The sequence below is a fragment of the Staurois parvus genome, unplaced genomic scaffold, assembly GCF_062004578.1.
Source record: "Staurois parvus isolate SC_StPar_1 unplaced genomic scaffold, SC_StPar_1.0 ptg000606l, whole genome shotgun sequence".
In the NCBI taxonomy this organism is placed as follows: domain Eukaryota; kingdom Metazoa; phylum Chordata; class Amphibia; order Anura; family Ranidae; genus Staurois; species Staurois parvus.
Window position 1 is genome coordinate 115,712 of NW_028318402.1, and position 21,600 is coordinate 137,311.

The window sequence follows — 21,600 nt, forward strand, 5'->3', positions numbered from 1 at the left end:
TCAGGGTGTCACAGAAGCAGGAGAAGTTCTGCCTCCCTGCTCTCCCTTTGGTTCTGCAGAGCAGAGGAGGAGTCCGAGTTCCTTTGGCTGTGCGCTGTCATTTGCCAATATGTGTGTGCTGTGCGTCTGTTCTTAGCATCGGCACCTTGCAGGGGATGGGGTAGGTGCCTGGGGCAAGCGAGTTTCAGGTCTCTCGGGACCCCCTTATTAAACTGATAGAGCTTGAGCTCCTAACAGGGATACGGACCTGACAGATAACTCCATTTCTACTGTGCTGAGGATGAGTGGCACAGCAGCATAGACATTGACTGGGCATTTTGGCAGGTTTCTGGGGGGGGGGGGTTGAACCCCCTAACTCCCCCCTTATCTACATCCCTGTACTACTGCATGTAGTACCGCCACACTGGTATCCCTTTTTATACCTGTAAAATTAAAAGTCCCGGTTTGACTTGAATGCCCTTCGTAGTTCGTTTGGACCAGGACTACTTTCCTTCACTAAGTTCTACATTGGCTCTGTTGTGTTTACACTATTTGATTTATTATTATTTCTCTGTGACCATCACTTGTTTATTATTGCTCTGTGTCTTTAATCTTTCTTCTCCTGTCTAAGCTGAACTCTTTCTCTCACCGTACTTGTGTATACCCCTCCCCCCTGCCTCTCTCTGGTAGTCATCCTACAGTATCCTGTCCTCCTGTATGCATCTTTTCATGAGGCTTATAACATTAACGTTTTTCTATCTATGATTATCCTCCATTAAACAGAACATTTGAATGGTTTTTCCTCATCTGACTTCCTCAACATGTGAATTTATTCATTGAATTAAACTGTCTGACCCGATGCAAGAGATAGATTCAACACCACATCATATAGCTGTATACATTGCTGGAGATGAAGTTTATCGTCTCGTAGTTGAGTCAGAACAGGCTCTTAGCACTGTATGAGCTGTATATATCTTCAGCTACATACAGTACACAGTGCTGGGTTCTGGCTGTGAGACAGAGACTCCCCTCCTCACACCTGAAACAAAACAGTCAGTCTAAGCGGTGCTCAGCCAATAACAGCCAATCATAACCATTCTTTCATAGCTGCCTATGAATGGCTGAGCACTGCTCATCCCGACTCTGCATTGTTCCGGGTGTGAGAAGGGAAGTCTCTGTCTCAAAGCCAGAACCCAGAACTGTGTACTGTATGTAGCTGAAACTTCATACAGCGCTAAGATCCAATGCAGCACTTAGTGAAGGACATACTTCCTATGGACCAGCTTGGTCCAAACAAATTATTTAAAGTCACAGGAAACATGGAATCAGCTTTAATGTATACCTAAAGGCAAAATCTTTCTTTAATTTTGTACAGAGTGGATAGGGATCAGACCAACTGTCAGGTGTTTATTACTGTTAGTGCCCCCACTAGTGAAGTTCACCCTCTCTCTGTCATGGTTACTGTTGTCACTGAGCGTGAAAGCAATTCCTAAATTCCAGGTTGTCACCAGAATAGGAATAAAGGGGAAATCTTTTTGGGGAGACAATAGTTCTAGTGACAACAGAACTACTTTATTTTGAAGGGATTTCCTCTCACTCCCTGTCATGGATGTATAGGGCAGGAAGTGAAAGGAAATCTTCCCTATGGGACACAGATGTAAAAAATAACTGACAGGGGTTATAACCCTCCCCTACTTTAAAATGATAAAACAGTTTTCCATTTAAAGTGTTACTAAACCCCCAACCCTGCATCCACTATATTTGGTCTCCCCGGACCCTGCATCCACTATATCTGGTCTCCCTGGACCCTGCATTCACTATATCTGGTCTCCCTGGACCCTGCATTCACTATATCTGGTCTCCCCGGACCCTGCATCCACTATATCTGGTCTCCCTGGACCCTGCATCCACTATATCTGGTCTCCCTGGACCCTGCATTCACTATATCTGGTCTCCCCGGACACTGCATTCACTATATCTGGTCTCCCCGGACCCTGCATCCACTATATCTGGTCTCCACGGACCCTGCATTCACTATATCTGGTCTCCCCGGACCCTGCATCCACTATATCCGGTCTCCCCGGACCCTATATTCACTATATCCAGTCTCCCCAGACCCTGCATTCACTATATCCGGTCTCCCCGGACCCTGCATTCACTATATCCGGTCTCCCCAGACCCAGCATCCACTATATTCCGTCTCACCGGACCCTGCATTCACTATATCCGGTCTTCCCAGACCCAGCATCCACTATATCCGGTCTCCCCGGACCCTGCATCCACTATATCCGGTCTCCCCGGACCCTGCATTCACTATATCTGGTCTCCCCGGACCCTGCATTCACTATATCCGGTCTCCGCAGACCCAGCATCCACTATATCCGGTCTCCCCGGACCCTATATTCACTATATCTGGTCTCCCCAGACTCTGCATCCACTATATCCGGTCTCCCCGGACCCTATATTCACTATATCCGGTCTCCCCGGACCCTGCATTCACTATATCCGGTCTCCGCAGACCCAGCATCCACTATATCCGGTCTCCCCGGACCCTATATTCACTATATCTGGTCTCCCCAGACTCTGCATCCACTATATCCGGTCTCCCCGGACCCTATATTCACTATATCCGGTCTCCCCGGACCCTGCATCCACTATATCCGGTCTCCTTGGATCCTGCATTCACTATATCCGGTCTCCCCGGACCCTGCATTCAGTATATCCGGTCTCCCTGGACCCTGCATCCACTTTATCCGGTCTCCCCGGACCCTGCATCCACTATACCCGGTCTCCCCGGACCCCACATTCACTATATCTGGTCTCCCACAGTACACAGAACATAGAAATGCAATTATTTTAGTAAATATAAACTGCTAAATACCTTTTCTCATCAGCAGTTAGAGCAGTCTTGTGACTTCTATCAGTGTCCAGCAGAGCTCTAGTTAAGTCTTATAGGAGGAGTTTTCATTCTCCTGTAAGGAGGATGCAGAACCCCTGACCTCTGTCTGGACAGTTCTGATTGGCCCTGTGCGGATCACATGCACTCTCCCAAGAAAACAAAAAAAACTATCAATACACACCAAACTGAGCATGTGCAAATGCCTACGGTGCACCCTGGAGATAAGTGGTGGTCGCTTGAAAAAGGGGAGGAACAGAGAAGAAAGGATCAAACAGCCCTTTTACACAATGCAGAGGATTAACCCCTTAGGTACACAGTGAGTATAACAAGCATGCTTTACTGCATATACAGACTGATTGTACTGTTGTGGGTTCAGTAACACTGATTCTGCTTTAAGACGGTAGTAAAGTCTCTTGAAATAAAAAAAACACGATTCCTCCAGCAAGGTTATATCATAATGTGCCAGTATGCATCGCATCGCATCGAATCGCATACCAGCACATTACGAAGGACTTACCCTAAAACGAACCCCTCCAGCGGCACGCTGTCACGGCTGACATGACTTCCATCTTCACCTGGTCCACCTTCTGGGTTCGCACTCTCTGGCCATCTGACTGGCTGAGCTGCAATGACATCACTCCCATGCATGCGTGTGGAAGCACCGGGCACGGCATACAGTTCTGAAGGAACGGCAGGGGTATGCATTTCTTCATGTGTGGGTGACGTCTCCGGCTGCTGCTGCTCTCTGCAATATCTCCTACACAGCGCACGCTTCGGAGATATTCATTTTACCTACAAGGTACGCTTCATTATAAGTCAAGGAACGCACTTTACTTCCACTTCATTCCACTTCTATATGTTGGATTGGTTTATATGCAGAAAAACAATAATAGAGGAGAAGACAGAAATCCCCATATACATTCCGTAATAATACACTATATTGCCCGCAGTATTGGTCGTCCTGCCTTTACACACACATGGACTTTAATGGCCCCCCAGTCTTAGTCCGTAGGGTTCAATATTGAGTTGGCCCCGCCCTTTGCACCTATAACAGCTTCAACTCTTCTGGGAAGGCCATCCACAAGGTTTAGGAGGGTGTCTATGGGAAGGTTGGACCATTCTTCCAGAAGTACATTTGTGAGGTCAGGCACTGATGTCGGGGGAGGAGGCCTGGCTCGCAGTCTCCTCCCTAATTCATCCCAAAGGTGTTCTATGGGGTTGAGGTCAGGACTCTGTGCAGGACAGTCAAGTTCCTCCACCCCAAACTGGCTCCTCCATGTCGTTATGGATCTTGCTTTGTGCACTGGTGTGCAGTCATGTTGGAACAGGAAGGGGCCATCCCCAAACTCTTCCCACAAAGTTGGGATCATGAAATTGTCCAAAATGTCTTGGTATGCTGACGCTTAAGAGTTCCCTTCACTGGAACTAGGGGGCCAAGCCCAACCCCTGGAGGGGGAAAAATGCCCCCTCCACCAAACTTTACACTTGGCGCAATGCAGTCAGGCAAGTACTGTTCTCCTGGCAACTGCCATACCCAGACAAGTCCATCGATTGCCAGACAGGGAAGCGTGATTGGTCACTCCAGAGAACACGTCTCCACTGCTCTAGAGTCCAGTGGTGGCGTGCTTTACACCACTTAGAAAAATATATATGGTGTAGCACTAGATCGTATTAATATGCATATGTATATATATATATAACCATATACATATGCAAAATCTGACAGATAAATATACATAAAAAACACACAGATAAACATACATAAATACACTCCCCTTGAGTGTCCCCAATGTAAAAGGGAAGCCAAAAAGCGACTCAATTGATATACAGCAGTTAAAACACAAACTCATGCAAGTATAACACACTTAATAAGTGGTAATAGTGAGTAATGAAACAGTCCACTTCAAACATAAGTGTAAAAACTTCAAAAACGTGAGAGTGCCACTGGTGTCACAATCCTAAAGTGGTCTGAGTGCCCCCTCACCTCCTTGCAGTGACCACAAGGGCCAGCACGCTTTGTTGTATAGAAGACGTATCCCTCAGGGGCCACCTGATCTAGAAGACCATACTGGATACCACATCAGGGCGCTGTCATCCAGAACTCCTCCAGCCACTGATTAATCTGATGCTGACTCTTTATCACAGGGTCATGCTCAGAGACACAAAGATCTCCCATAGCGGAATTCAGTCATTTTTATTAAAACATATACAATATAAAATGCCCCCTCACATCTTCACACACAATATTGCACATGAAAAAGTCCTCATGACATCCTCATAGCATAGGTATGTTTTACATGCTTTACACCACGGCATCCGACGCTTTGCATTGCACTTGGTGATGGAAGGCTTGGATGCAGCTGCTCGGCCATGGAAACCCATTCCATGAAGCTCTCTACGCACTGTTGTTGTGCTCATCTGAAGGCCACATGAAGTTTGGAGGTCTTTAGCTATTGACTCTGCAGACAGTTGGCGACTTCTGCGCACTGTGCGCTTCAGCATGCGCTGACCCCGCTCTGTCATGTGACGTGGCCTACCACTTGGTGGCTGAGTTGCTGTTGTTCCCAGTTGCTTCCACTTTGTTATAATCCCACTAACAGGTGACTGTGGAATATTTAGTAGCCAGGAAATGTCACGGATGGACTTATTGCACAGGTGACAACCTATCACGGGACCACGCTTGGAGTCACTGAGCTCCTGAGAGCGACCCATTCTTTCACAAATGTTTGTAGAAGCCGTCTGCATGCCTAGGTGATGATTTGATACACCTGTGACCATGGAGGGGATTGGAACACCTGAATCACATGACTTGGAGGGCGGGCCCAATACTTTTGGCAATATAATGTATTTTCTCTTTGTGGTTTCAGCTTTGCGATCCTTTTCAATATTTGTCTTCCTGGCAACTGCTAATCAGCAATCCTTTTATTTTCCTATTGGACAAAGCACAAGGTTCCTCCAATCAGCACAGAGCTCTGCCCCCCTGTACACGGAGAGGGGGGGTTGGTGTGGGACTTTCCTGGTTGTGAAGTTGTGCCTCTGTGTCTATCACATCCTGGAGGATGAAGGTGACCCCCCTCATCCTGATTGTTCTGGGGGTGTCAGGGGGGTGTTGTGGTGAGTACAGGGAGGGGAGGGGCTGTGTGATGTATTCTGATCAGTGATTGGTGGAGGAATTGTGATGATAAATACTTCTGAGTGTTGAAGACAAAGCAGTGCAGTGGATACAGTGATGTCATCTTCACAAACAGCCTCAAGCGTGGCCCCAACATGTCTGAAGGGCCACACCATGGCATCTGTATACTATGACATCACCTGGGTGCACAATACAGCCGGATCTGCTCCTTGTTATCAGGGCAGCACAGCACCCAGACAGCTGGTATCTCTGGGCTGTGGTGTGCAGACAGGCGGGTGTTGTGATCACTCTGCATACACATTGTGGTGCCGATCACAAAACATCGATTATAGGTTCCTGTATACCGCCATCAATTTATATATATTGTACATTCACATCAGTCCCTGACCCTCAAGGGGGGTACAATCTAAGGTCCATAACTCACATTCATACATACTAGGGACAATTTATTTATCAGCATGTCTTTAGATTGGTAGACACAGGCACAGGGAGAACATGCAGACTCTGAGCAGGTAGTGCTGTGGTTGGGATTTGAACCAACAACCACAGTGCTGCCAGGCAGAAGTGCTAACCACTTACCCACTGTGCTGCTCATTGAAAGCTGTCCTGTGTGTTGCAGCCATGTGTGGTACAAATATACATGTTAACAATTTACTGCAACTTATTAGTCTGAAAAGCTCTAATACAGAAAGTAGTGCAACCTCCTGACCTCTAGAAGGTTCTACCCCCTTCATGACATTTTGTGATATTCAGCACTGTGCTACTTTAACTGGCAATTGCTCGGTAATGACACTCTGTACCCAGATACATTTATATCATTTCTTGTAACACAAATAGAGTTTTCTTTTAGTGGGATTCGGTCACCTTCTGGGTTTTTTATTTTCTGTTATGTAATTAAAAAGTCTGAAAATCTTGAAATAAAAAAAAGTGTTCCACTTTCTTTTACAAAACATATCCAATAAAATCAAATTTCTTCATAAATTTAGACCAAAATGTATTCTGCCAGATGTCTTTGGTCAAAAAAATACATTTATATTGATTGATTTCTGTGAAAGTTACATTGTCTACAAAGAATGGAATATTCACTCCCCAGACACTTTATTAGGTACCCCTTGCTAGTACCGGGTCGGACCCCCCATAAGAAAAACAAACAGTTTGCTGTATCTGCAGTGTGAGCTGGAGTTTGGTTTCAATGTGTTAGTATATCCAAATCTGCTAGTACACCTAACTCTGTCCTCCCCCTAGACCAGCAATGGGCAAACTACGGCCCGCGGGCCGTATACGGCCCGGCGGACCTTTTAATCCGGCCCGCGGAGCTAGGCTCCCGCTAGGCTCCTCTCACAGTCCGCCGTGTAGCATGAAAATCTGTCTCCTATGAGGATCTGTCCCCCTCGACGTATCTGCGCATGTGCCGGAGATCGCCGATCGGCTGCTAATGCCTGAAACTGGCACATGCGCAGATACGTCGAGGGGGACAGATCCTCCTAGGAGACAGATTTTCATGCTACACCGGAACGGCGCGGGAAGACGGCGAGAGGAACGCGCGGAGCAAAGGTAAGTGAATTGACACAAGGGGGACTTGGGTACTTAATATGGGGGATGAATTAATATGGGGAATGAATTACTATATGGGGGATGAATTACTATATGGGGGACTTAATATGGGGGATGAATTACTATATGGGGGATGAATTACTATATGGGGGATGAATTACTATATGGGGGATGAATTACTATATGGGGGATGAATTACTATATGGAATGAATTACTATGGGGAATGAATTACTATATGGGGGATGAATTACTATGGGGGATGAATTACTATATGGGGGATGAATTACTATATGGGGGATGAATTACTATATGGGGGATGAATTACTATATGGGGGATAAATTACTATATGGGGGATAAATTACTATATGGGGGATAAATTACTATGGGGAATGAATTACTATATGGGGGATGAATTACTATAGGGGGGATGAATTACTATAGGGGGGATGAATTACTATATGGGGGATGAATTACTATATGGGGGATGAATTACTATATGGGGGATGAATTACTATGGGGGATTAATTACTATATGGGGGATGAATTACTGTGGGGGATGAATTACTATGGGGGATGAATTACTATACGGGGGATTAATTACTATGGGGGATGAATTACTATATGGGGGATGAATTACTATATGGGGGATTAATTACTATATGGGGGATGAATTACTATGGGGTATGAATAACTATATGGGGGATTAATTACTATGCTTACTATGGGGGAATATTACTATACTTACTATGGATGACACATACACATCATTCATCTACTCTTGGTCCGGCCCCCGGGTCCAATATATGAACCCATTGCGGCCCTCAAGTCAAAAAGTTTGCCCACCCCTGCCCTAGACTGACAATGCTGCTGTCCAAAGGTGCATCCTGTGCTCCTTCATCCAGAGTGGGGACACGCTAATACAGGAGGTGTGTTACTGGCCAAATCACCAGGTGAAAAGAGATGTGGAAAAAGCTTAAAAAAAGAAAACTAATGCAGCCACCACATCTAATGATTGGAAAGCTGTAATATTACATTTCTGGTTTGGGGTTTAATATCGCTTCAATAAGGCATGTTGTGGGAGGGGAAATATTCTCCAGAAATCCTTAGAATCGGCCATGACACCTTCTCCTTAGATACCTCTAAAAGGGGAGAAATATTTGTTGTTTCTCTATGTTGTGTGATGGGAACACATGACAGACATACAGTGGAGGCTTCTCAAATCTGACTGCAAACACGGAGAATCCCAGCTCTGCTCTCTGTCCTGAACACTTCCTATCCTGACACTTTATTTACATTATTTATTTATGACCTCATATAAGTAGAGAATAATTGGGGATCTTACAGAAACAAACCGCGGATTGCAGGAAAGAAAATCACTAGATTTCCCCGCAGCACCATTGTATTCTGCCAGCAGGGAGCCTTCCTACCAGCAGAACACAATGATCACTGCTAGCAGCTATTAGTATTGTCCAAAAAACCGTGAGAGACAGAAAAAAAAAAAAACCCAAAAAAGGAACGGGCAGAGACTCTCACTAACACCTACAGTTGTGACCAAAATTATTCAACCCCCAATGCTGTAAAGGGGTTTAGGGACTATAGTGTACATTTGGAATTGTATTCAGAATCAAATCCTACAAGGACGTTGTAACTACCCAAATGCAACTAAAATGACATCAATTGTTTATGTAATACAGTAGTAAATGGTTCTTATGTGGTTTCTTCATTGCCACAATTATTCAACCCCTTAAAGACTACCACTCTGAAGAACAGAGGTTCATACAGGTGCTTTCCATCAGGTATTGAAAACACCTGTGGATGTCACCGAGCAGCAATCAAGCATAATAAGCACCAATTAGGCAGCTTTAAAATGACTGTGATACTCAGCTCCTTCTAGACATTTACTGGTGTGGTTACAAACATGGTGAAGGCAAGAGAATGGTCCAGGAAGACAAGAGAAGAGGTGATTTCTCTTCACAGGAAGGGCAATGGCTATAAGAAGATTGCAAAGATGTTAAACATACCAAGAGACACCTTAGGAAGCATCATTCGCAAATTCAAGGCAAAGGGCACTGTTGAAACGCTACCTGGTCGTGGCAGAAAGAAGATGCTGACTTCGACTGCTGTGCGCTACCTGAAGCGTAGAGTGGAGAGAAGTCCCCGTGTGACTGCTGAGGAACTGAGAAAAGATTTGTCAGATGTGGGTACAGAAGTTTCAGCCCAGACAATAAGACGCACACTGCGTAATGAAGGCCTCCGTGCCAGAACTCCCAGGCGTACCCCCTTGCTGTCTCCAAAGAATAAGAAGAGTCGACTGCAGTATGCCAAAAGCCATGTGGACAAACCACAAAAGTTGTGGGATAGTGTTCTGTGGACTGATGAAACAAAATTAGAACTGTTTGGGCCCATGGATCAACGCTATGTTTGGAGGAGGAAGAACAAGGCCTATGATGAAAAGAACACCTTGCCTACTGTGAAGCATGGTGGAGGGTCAATCATGCTTTGGGGCTGTTTTGCTTCTGCAGGTACAGGGAAGCTTCAGCGTGTGCAAGGTACCATGAATTCTCTTCAGTACCAGGAGATATTGGATGGAAACGTGATGCAGTCCGTCACACACCTGAGGCTTGGGAGACGTTGGACCTTTCAACAGGACAATGATCCCAAGCATACCTCCAAGTCCACTAGAGCATGGTTGCAGAGGAAAGGCTGGAACATTTTGGAGTGGCCATCGCAGTCACCAGACTTAAATCCGATTGAGAACCTCTGGTGGGACTTAAAGAAAGCAGTTGCAGTGCGCAAGCCTAAGAATGTGACTGAACTGGAGGCCTTTGCCCATGAAGAATGGGCGAAGATACCCGTAGATCGCTGCAAGACACTTGTGTCAAGCTATGCTTCACGTTTAAAAGCTGTTATAACTGTAAAAGGATGCTGTACTAAGTACTAAGATTGAATGTCACTTGGGGGTTGAATAAAACTGATAATGCTGTGAGCACAGAAAAGACATTTGTGGTTATTTCATTATAACTGTTATGTTATATTTGTCTGACCTACAAGTGCCTCTTTAATGTAAATGTAAGCAAGATGACTGAATGATCAAAAGCAATGTCAAACTGGCCAAAACACTCAATTTCAGTGGGGGTTGAATAATTTTGGTCACAACTGTATTAGCAGGGATAGGTGCAGGTACTCCCCCCCCCCCAAGTCACCCCTTGTCTCTGCCCCCTACACACCTCAAAGCCCCATCTCTATGGAATTGGTTACTGATAACAAGAAAAGCAGTAAAAAAGATCACCAGACCCCCCAGCAACAATAGACCCCCAAGCAACAACAAATGCCCCACAACAAAATGCTCATCCCCCAACAATAGATCCCCAGCAACAAAATACCCCCTCCCCTAGCAACAATGGACCTCCCCCAGCAACAATAGATCCCCTGCAATAAAATACCCCCTTCCCATAGCAACAATAGATCCCCCACAACAGAATACCCCCTCTTCCCCATGCAGCAATAGATCCCCAGTGAAAAATACCCCTCCCCAGAAATAGCAGACCCCAACAGCAACAATAGACCCACTACAACAAAATACCCCCTTCCATTAGCAACAATAGACCTCCCCCAACAACAATAGATCCCCAGCAACAAAATACCCCCTCCCTTAGCAACAATAGACCTCCCCCAGCAACAATAGATCCCCTGCAATAAAATACCCCCTTCCCATAGCAACAATAGATCCCCCACAACAGAATACCCCTTTCCCCTAGTAGCAATTGATCTCCAGCGAAAAATACCCCCTCCACAGAAACAATAGATCCCCTACAGCAAAATACCCCCTCCCTTAGCAACAATAGACTTCCCCCAGCAACAATAGATCCCCTGCAATAAAATACCCCCTTCCCATAGCAACAATAGATCCCTCACAACAGAATACCCGCTTCCCTCAGCAACAATAGATCTCCAACAAAAAATACCCCTTCCACCAGAAACCGTATACCCCCCACAGCAACAATAGATCCCCTACAACAAAATACCCACCTCCCTTAGCAACAATAGACATCCACCAACAACAATAGGTCCCCTGAAACAAAATACACCCTTCCCTTAGCAACTATAGATTCCCCACAACAGAATACCCCTTCCCACAGCAACAATAGACCCCCTACAACAAAATACCCCTTTCCCCAGCAACAATAGACCCCATTCTTCACAATACCCACGTCCCCCAGCAACAGTAGATCCACCCAAGCAACAATAGACCCCACCAGCAAAAACAGATCTTCCAGCAGCCAGCATCAATAAATGCAGCCATCTCCAATAACAAATAGACCCTTCCTAAAAAAGAGTATATCATTCTAGCAACATCAGACCCCCCCCCAACAGAATAAGTCCCCCCCTACAGCATAAGATCCCACACCCCTGTGACAATAGATCCCCCACCAGTGAAAACAGAGCCCCCGCCAGTGACAATAGATCCCTAGCAGAAGGCATCAATAGTCCCTCCAGCACACCCCAGCACCCCTTACCATTACATACATTCAGTGATGGAGGTGCCGGGACTGCGTTCCCGCTGAAAAGAAGCCCTGCATATTAGTAACCTCTCCCCTCTCTCTTCTACACCAAAATAAATAGGAAAATGGTTGGGTGGGGATGAGGACAACGGGGTCAGAGGGGAAAGAACGGCTCATAAATGTACTGTTTATACTAAAAAGAGTAAATAAATTCTCCCCAATGGAACCATTTCTAAAGGCTGGAACACTCGGGCCGAATATCGACTGGTATCAGCCGGTTCAGCAGAAAGCGACATTCAGCCGGTGTGTACAGCAGCCTGACCAGCAGATGTCAGCCTAACGACCGGCTTTTATTGAACAGGCATGCTGGGAAACCAGCATCCAATCAGTGCTCGCAGCCAAGGGCTTACAGCGCTGATCAGTGTGTTCTGGCGGGGGGGGGGGGGGGGGGGCAGGCAGGATACATTTACTCAGTGGGGGGAGATCACTGCACTGACATCACTTAGTACAGTGACCTCTCCCCTGATCTGTGAATTGAGATCTGTTCCTGCATGTGTCCTGGTTTGTCACTGTACCCACATACACCGGCTCCTGCGATACACACGTATGGACGTTTTCTTGTTATCCATGTTATGTTGTGTGTTCTTGTTACAAAGTGATCAATGTACATTTGTCATGACGAATGTTTTGTCTTCCACGGTTCATGTATGTGAGGCATCACCGCTCTTCACTCACAAGTCATTTATCTATCAGAACACATAATAGCGGGAACCATCGTATCTTTTATAAATGTATTGCAATAAAAACGTATTGAAAGTGACAAAGAAAACTCCCCGTGTGCCGAGCATTGGTGTGTTCTGCAGTCCTGATGGCTGACGTAAGGCCCTCCGTGGTCTGAATGTCACTCACCCTGGAAAACCGTTTGTTAATTGTCGGTGGACTCGATTGTTTCAAAGTGCTAGGAGCACAGTGCATGCCCTAGCAGTATTTAACCACTCGCCCTCCGGAAGTTTTACCCCCCCCTTCGTGACCAGGCCATTTTTTGCTGTACAGCAGTGCGCTACTTTAACTGACAGTTGCGCGGTCATGCAACACTATACACAAATGAAATGTATACAATTATTACACACAAATAGAGCTTTATTTTGGTGGTATTTGATCACCATTGAGTTTTTTTATCTTTTGCGCTATAAACGAAAAAAGACTGTAAATAAAAAAAAAAACATTTTTTTTACTTTATGCTATAAAACATATCCAATAGAAAACATTACATGTCTGCTACATGTCTGTGGTAAAAAGAAAATCCCAATTTTATACTAGTTATGGCGGCGATCAACGACTTATAGCGGGACTGTGATAGTACGTCGGGCATTCTGACACTAACTGACACTGGGTGGGAGCTGAATAACTGCCACGGACATCCCCAGTGACACTAATACAGGGATCAGTGCTAATAAAAAGCACTGACAGTGCACTAATGATGCTGGGCAGGAAGGTGTTAATATCTGAGCGATCAAAGGGTTAACTGTGTGTCAGCAGGTGTGATATTGTGTACTGTTTTACTAGGGGATGTGCTGGTTTTTATTCCCTGCTTTGCCATGTGTGTTGTTTACATTCACAGATATCTCTCCTGTCAGTGGTTCTGCTGATTGCTGGGTCCCGGCCGTGAATCGCTGGCCGAGACCCGGTGATTGACATGTACAGCAGCCAATGACAGCGCGGGTAGGCAGGAGCACACGTGTGTGTGTGTGTATGTATATATATATATATATATATATATATATATATATTGTGGGAACTCGCTTCAAGTGGTAGAGCTTCTTCAAAGCACACGGCAACTCGCTTATTTTTTAAGGGCCTGTTTGCCCACTTTTATTTAAATGTCAGTTCAATACCATAAAGGTTTCCCACGCAGGGGTATCCACCATCACACGAATTCAAATGAACAGTATTCAGCCTCCTGGCTTGTACGCAGTTTTAAGTCTGCCTCCTGCAGACTCTTCCCAAAGTATGGCACTAGCACACAACTAGTCTGGCTTCCACCTCTCCTAGGTGTAGCCCACCTGACTCCACGGCAGAGACCTCCCGTCTGCCGGGGTGGAATCCTCCTGACTCCTATCTGCCGGGGTGGAGCCCAGAATCATGGCCTGGCTTCCCCTAAAAGGCCTGCACACACCTGTGCAATCAGCACGCTGGCTGCTCCCAAAATATGGGCCCAGGATTGGAGATTTCATCCCTCCCAAATCTCTAAGAAATCTCCAGGCTACAGGTCCCAAAACAGGCTTTACAAACCAAAGAGGAAACTTATAAATCAGTTTCCTCTGCATTGTGAGAACTGCCTGGAGCCCCTCAACCTGTATAGTTGAGAATCCTGGGTCTCCATCGTGATTTCCACCGTGGCAGGATACCGTACTGCCACATATCCCCCCCCTTTGTTTTGATCCCGTAGGGGGCAGAACACACAAGCTCAACCTCTTTAATTTGGCACCTCTGTGCCAGCTTTCACCTATATGAGCCCATTCCTGACTGACCTTGCTTTCTAAGGGAAACTTTCCTTCCTGTCTTATGAGACGACTTTCCCTGTGTTCTATTACATGGACTTGGGCCCTATAAAGACACTGTGCCTTTTTACGGGTACGCTTCCAAAAGCGTTGCCTCTCTATTTTCCTTGGGGCCACCCAAGTCACCTTCCCATTAAGGAACTTCCAAAACTTGGGACCTTTCTGAGGATGAGGTTGACGCCTGAGTTTTAGGTGTTGGATAACATTACAGCTACGCTGCACTCTCAACTGCCGGTTTCCCTTTACCTTTGAAGGGGTCACGCTTTTAAACACAAAAAGTGCGGGCTCTTTTATTGGGGTTACCTTAGACCCTCTCTGCATTCTATGTACATGCATCTTCTTACTGACAAAACTTAGCTCGGTTGGTTTCCCCCCGTACACTGCATGCTTCCTTTTGTCACTGACATTCTCAGACGACAGCAATGTCCTACTCTGCTTCTGAAGGACAGACCGATTGTCTTGCCCTTTAGATGTTTTTATGTCAGGGTACCTTTTTAAATAATCCACTTCTTTAACGTTTTCCTTCTGGGCAGATAAGCCATTTAAAGTTTCTCTTCCCAGACTACCCTCCTGAACCTGTAGGGGGCCTAATTCAACTGCAGCTTTTATCTCAGCTGTGTCTACCACATCATTACCCACCACATCACATGTTTCAGGGTTATCAGCACACATGTCCACTTGACCTTCAGATCCATCATTGGGCGTATGGTCACCCACAGAAACGAACTGATCGACATTTACCAGTGCCTCGCACTTTTCCAAATCATCATATTTATCATTTACCAGTGCATCGCACTTTTCCAAATCATCATATTTATCATTTACCAGTGCATCGCACTGTTCCTCATCATCATAAACATTTACAAGGGCCTTGCATTTTTCCTCATGGTCATAAACATCCACATCTTTGTCAGAACTCATTTCAATGTTTGGCAGGGCAGTGTCTGGAGACCAAGTGCACAGCTTGGAGTGGTTGTCTCCCATGGCAACATCGCTATCCACCAGCTCCACTGGCACATGAACCTCTTCCAGCAACTGTCCTGACACCTGACAGTCATCACATAATTCCACATTTGGTTTACTGACCCCAATCACCTGATTTGTGCCATCTGACACTTCCACCAACACTGGCTCATTTGGGATCACAGTATTCATTCCCACACCATTGGATCCTTTGTGATTTGTGGGCACGATCTCTGCTATGTGCTCAATCTCACTTGGCCCATCCATATTGGGAGGGAGACCATCTGCAGCAACAGCAAGTGTGCCCTTGTCTATAAACTGCTCTGCAGTCCCTCCATTTAGCACAGCAGAAGTCATGTCCACTCCATTGTTGGAAACAGAGGTCCCTTTCAACAAAGCCAACAGGTTTTCAGCCCATCTGTCCCAGTCTACTTTCTCTGCGCTCCAATCAGAGGTACTACGCAGTACCGCACCAACTGCCGGAGGAGACACAGGACAGAGTGGCTCAGCAGACACATCACATATCTCACTTTTGTTCAAATCAAACTGTGGCACTAAATTTTTAACCTCAACAGGTTGCAATACCACACCCTCACCACCGTGCTCTGATGGCGCTTCATTCAACTCAGGAACACTTCCATACCTATTGTCAGCACTGACAGACTCCATTAACCCATTATCACCAGGAGCATTTTCAAAGATTTCAGTTTTAGCATTTAAATCATCATTTGGTTCAAGTACTCTCTTGTCCAGAGCAGCAACATAGTTGTCCCAGGCAACCTCTGGCTCCAACCCACAGAGCTCCCAGGAAGTTTCCATGGACACCTTTGCAGCCTTGGATACTGTTGCCAAGGGCAACAACATATCTTTACTCATATTCACATCAACACTGTTGTTATCTTTAGTGAGCTGTGCTAGCCCATCACCAACCATAACAGTACATTTACCAACAGTAACACTTTTGTCGGCATGACCATCAGCCTTCTCATTGCATATAGACATGACTGTGGCTTTTGCAGGTAATCCCCGGCTATTACCCAGCTGAGCAGCCTGTGAGCCATGCCTCACAGCACTCTCTCTCTTTAAAGGGGCACTATTTTCAGCAGCTCCATAGCTGACCTGGGAAATCCTCTGCTCCGTCACTGCGGGCTCCTGGGAGGTTTCCCTGGGCATCTCTGCAGCACCTGGCACTAGGGAACACGGTGCCATGACAGTTTTGGTCACCCCTAGTTTACCTTCCCCAGCCATCTGCTGGATTATAGCAGGTACATGCAGAGTCCCCATGTCCTTTTCCATATTTAGTCCTACTGATCGTTGGGCTTCTCCCTGTGCCTCCCCACTAAGGGTAGCACACAGCAGCCAGTCCATGTCCATTTGTATTGTGGAACTCCCTGAAGGACACACTCTCACTTCCTTGGAATCAGTCCCACAAACTGAAACAGTCTTACCATTTCCTGAAGCAGGTGTCATAGCCTTCACTTGAGTGCGTAGTCTCTCCTCTGTGGTTTCTCCACAGGCTGACTTCCCCAAGTGGTCACGGTGCAACACTGCAGCCATTCCGGACCAACTTACACCCCCTGCAGGTAACACCATATCCCTGTTGCTAGGGGTAGCTGCCAACATTTCTAAACACGAATCTGGGCTTGCAGATGAAGACTTTTGCCCAGTAGCACCCTCAGCAGTGGTATTCCAAACTCTGGGGCAGGTAAAGATACCATGCCCAAACTGACCACATTCCAGGCAGGGTATGGTTCCACCGATAACCTTCTTAGGATACGGAACCACATCTCCCTTGTAGCCCCTTCTCCTGGTTGGCAGGCTCTCTCCTGTTGCCATGGGAGATGGCACTCTCCCAGCTGAACTTTGTGGGTTCCTCCAGATGCGCTGAACTCTCATTTCTGCGTTGCCACAATCCTCTGCAGATGACACTCCTCTTACAGGGTCCGCAGGCCTGAAGTCACATGTGTTGCTATGGGCAACCACATTCTTAAACTTGTGGTCAGGCTGTCGCTCCTTCCTTGCACTCAGAGCCGGCTTGCCTAACACAGATGCAGTCCTTTGCTTTGATATGCAACTTTGCAATGGAGGCTGAGACAAAGGGCATTTAGAGACAGCGTGCCCCCACTCCCTGCACCGCAAACATCGCTCTTGCCAGCGTGTCTTGTCCAGGCTCCCCACATTGCAGCCTTTTTCCAGCTTAGGACTCTGCACATTCATAGCTGGTCTCCTTTCACCAGTGTTGCCAGCAGCAACAACATGCACTTCCCACTTTGGCAAACTTTGTTCATCCATGTATGGGGCTTGTTCTGGGGACAACAACCCCTCCAGCCACAGGGCTCGGTCTCTCATATCAGCAAATCTTGCGTCTTTTCTTTGCTTTGACCGCCCCATCTTCACAGTCACTTCACAACACTTTTGCACAGTCCAGCAACAAAGAAATGAAGTACTGTCTCTTTAAGGCAGGTTCTCCTCACCTGCACACACACACCAAATTGTGCTGTCCATTGCACATAAACACAGTTCATATAACTGATGAACTTACTTCTTTTGCAGGGATCTCCAATTCTGCCCGCATCCTCCACCATATGTGGGAACTCGCTTCAAGTGGTAGAGCTTCTTCAAAGCACACGGCAACTCGCTTATTTTTTAAGGGCCTGTTTGCCCACTTTTATTTAAATGTCAGTTCAATACCATAAAGGTTTCCCACGCAGGGGTATCCACCTTCACACAAATTCAAATGAACAGTATTCAGCCTCCTGGCTTGTACGCAGTTTTAAGTCTGCCTCCTGCAGACTCTTCCCAAAGTATGGCACTAGCACACAACTAGTCTGGCTTCCACCTCTCCTAGGTGTAGCCCACCTGACTCCACGGCAGAGACCTCCCGTCTGCCGGGGTGGAATCCTCCTGACTCCTATCTGCCGGGGTGGAGCCCAGAATCATGGCCTGGCTTCCCCTAAAAGGCCTGCACACACCTGTGCAATCAGCACGCTGGCTGCTCCCAAAATATGGGCCCAGGATTGGAGATTTCATCCCTCCCAAATCTCTAAGAAATCTCCAGGCTACAGGTCCCAAAACAGGCTTTACAAACCAAAGAGGAAACTTATAAATCAGTTTCCTCTGCATTGTGAGAACTGCCTGGAGCCCCTCAACCTGTATAGTTGAGAATCCTGGGTCTCCATCATGATTTCCACCATGGCAGGATACCGTACTGCCACAATATATATATATATATATACTTCTGTACAGAGTGGGCACCCTGTAGCAGTAAAGCTGCTATGGGGCAGCCTGGAAGTGGTTAATAAGTAAATGAACAATAAGACTGGCCATACATTATACAATTTTCTTGAGATTTTTGGTTTAGATTTACCAAAAACCATATAATAGGAGGTTAAACCTAACTACACTTTCAGTTGTATCCACGTAGTCAGGCTCTTGCACTACATAGTTGAAGGTATATCTAAAGGAAATTGGGCAGAAATTGGACAGAAAATTGTATAGTGTATGGCCAACCTTACTCTTCATTGCAATTGCAGGACACAAGAGTGCGATGGAGAAGAACAGCTGCCGGCAGTGACTTGTTATCCTGCTGAATTTTTGTACTATAAAATAATATTTAGATTGTAAGCTCCATGGACAGGCCCTCCAATTCCTTCTGTATTGTAATTGTACTGCCCCCTGATATTGTACAGCGCTGCGTAAACTATTGGCGCCATATAAATCCTGGATGATAATAATAAATCGTACAGTAAGAAGGGACCCATCTGATGGCTGTGGTGGGTGTTGGTGCTGTAGGTCCAATGTGCAGAACTTGCTAGAGATGGAGATTTGCTCAAACTGTCCAGTAATGTGTATCTACGGGCAGCATGAACCATGACATATATGCAGATCTTCCCTAACAATTATAATGCGGTTTTATTGCCTGTTAATCCAGCCAGTAGTAGTATATATATTTTAACGTTCTGTAATAGGGTGACAACACTGTTGGGTTTGCAGTGAAATCACTCAGCAGCCTCCATTCAGAGGGCCACAGCAGGATCTGCGAATGGAGTGGGCGGGGCTAACAATCATTCACCCATCCCCCATTCAGAGACCCGGTGGTATACATAGAAACTGTAGTACGGCTTTAATGAACGGTAGATCTGGCAGGAAAGGTGGGCATAGTCAAGCTGTCTTGATAAGAACTCCTGAGACGGCCCTTTAATAACCGCGGACACACTGGAAGATGATAGAAGCCGTGGTAGAGTAGAACAGAGGAAGATTTCTGGTGAAAGGATGAGAATCAACACAAGGAACACATACTAAGCCCGGGTTCACATATATGCGGTGCAGTATACCGCATGTGATTCGCACAGCAACCGCACCGCATTCCTGTACAATCACATGTGATTTGTGTGCGGTGCGATCGGAGCCATACATTGCGTATGGCTCTATTCACACCGCACCCGCACCAGAAAGGTGCAGGACCCTTTTTTGGTCCGCACTAGAATCAGATGGCATGGGTATTCACACCTAAGCGATCCCATTCTGCACATCACACCGCGTTTTACGGACCACTTTCGGGGTGTTTTTAACTTAACATACACACCCGCAGCGGTTCGCATGAATGGGGTGCGATTCTGATGCAGTGCGGAATTCACACTGAAAACGCTGTGAATTCCGCATCGCATCAGTGTGGACCCGGGGCTGACTGTAAGTTACCTCCCCTGTAATAATGTCACTATTTGTAATTGGAGCTAAACTGAGGCTTGAACAAGTCACAAGACTGCTGTACATGCTGAGGAGGAAAGGTTCTCTCTTTTTTCTTGAGGGTGGTCTACACTCTGCATCTCGTGGGTGGTCATTCATACTGTAGAGCGCACCCTGCACATGCTCAGAAACGCGTCGCACTCTTGTGACGTCAGACGCCGACACTGCTCCGGATTCCACAGTGGACCAGTATAGCAATACCAGCTGGCACTCCTCCTTCTCTCTGGCACTCCTCCTTCTCTCCGGTGTTTCCCACTGTCCAGTGCTCCTCCTTGTCTCCAGCGCTCCTCCTTCTCTCTGGTGCTCCTCCTTCTCTCCAGTGCTCCTCCTCTTTCTCCGGTGCTCCTCACTGTCCAGCGCTCCTCCTTCTCTCTGGCGCTCCTCCTTCTCTCCGGCGCTCTCCACTGTCCAGCGCTCCTCCTTCTCTCCGGCGCTGTCCACTGTCCAGCGCTCCTCCTTCTCTCCAGCACTCCCCACTGTCCAGCGCTCCTCCTTCTCTCCAGCACTCCCCACTGTCCAGCGCTCCTCCTTCTCTCCAGCGCTCCTCCTTCTCTCCAGCACTCCCCACTGTCCAGTACTCCTCCTTCTCTCCGGTGCTCCTCCTTCTCTCCGGCGCTCCTCCTCTCCAGAGCTGTCCACTGTCCAGTGCTCCTCCTTCTCTCTGGCGCTCCTCCTTCTCTCCAGCACTCCTCCTTCTCTCCAGCGCTCCCCACTGTCCAGTGCTCCTCCTTCTCTCCGTTTCTCCCCACTGTCCAGCGCTCCTCCTTCTCTCCAGCGCTCCTCCTTCTCTTCAGTGCTCCCCACTGTCCACCGCTCCTCCTTCTCTCCAACGCTCCCCACTGTCCAGTGCTCCTTCTTCTCTCCGGCGCTCCCCACTGTCCAGCGTTTCTCCTTCTCTCCAATGCTCCGCACTGTCCAACTCTCCTCCTTCTCTCCAACATTCCCCACTGTCCAGTGCTCCTCCTTCTCTCTGGCGCTCCTCCTTCTCTCCGGCGCTCCCCACTGTCCAACTCTCCTCCTTCTCTCCAACATTCCCAACTGTCCAGTGTGCCTCCTTCTCTCCGGTGCTCCTCCTTCTCTCCAGCGCTCCCCACTGTCCAGCGCTCCTCCTTCTCTCCAGTGCTCCCTACGTCCAGCTTGCATAATCCACACTGCAGTTTACTACCTGGCGATGAGGCGTTTTGCACATCCGATTCTAATGAGCCTGTTTGTCATTTTAAAGATGCGAGTTATTAACTTACGTTTTAACTATTAAAGCTGT

General features: G+C 46.9%; 1 protein-coding gene across 1 annotated transcript in view; it reads left to right on the forward strand.

Annotated features, from left to right (window-relative positions):
* The first annotated feature begins 5,882 nt into the window (after positions 1-5,882).
* LOC149449725 (class I histocompatibility antigen, F10 alpha chain-like) overlaps positions 5,883-21,600 on the forward strand; it is a 59,591-nt gene continuing 43,873 nt past the window's right edge. Inside the window, exon 1 of the mRNA XM_089692839.1 lies at positions 5,883-5,992. Coding sequence (XP_089548965.1) covers positions 5,938-5,992 — 55 coding nt within the window. The 5' untranslated portion in view covers positions 5,883-5,937. The remainder of the gene's footprint in view (positions 5,993-21,600) is intronic.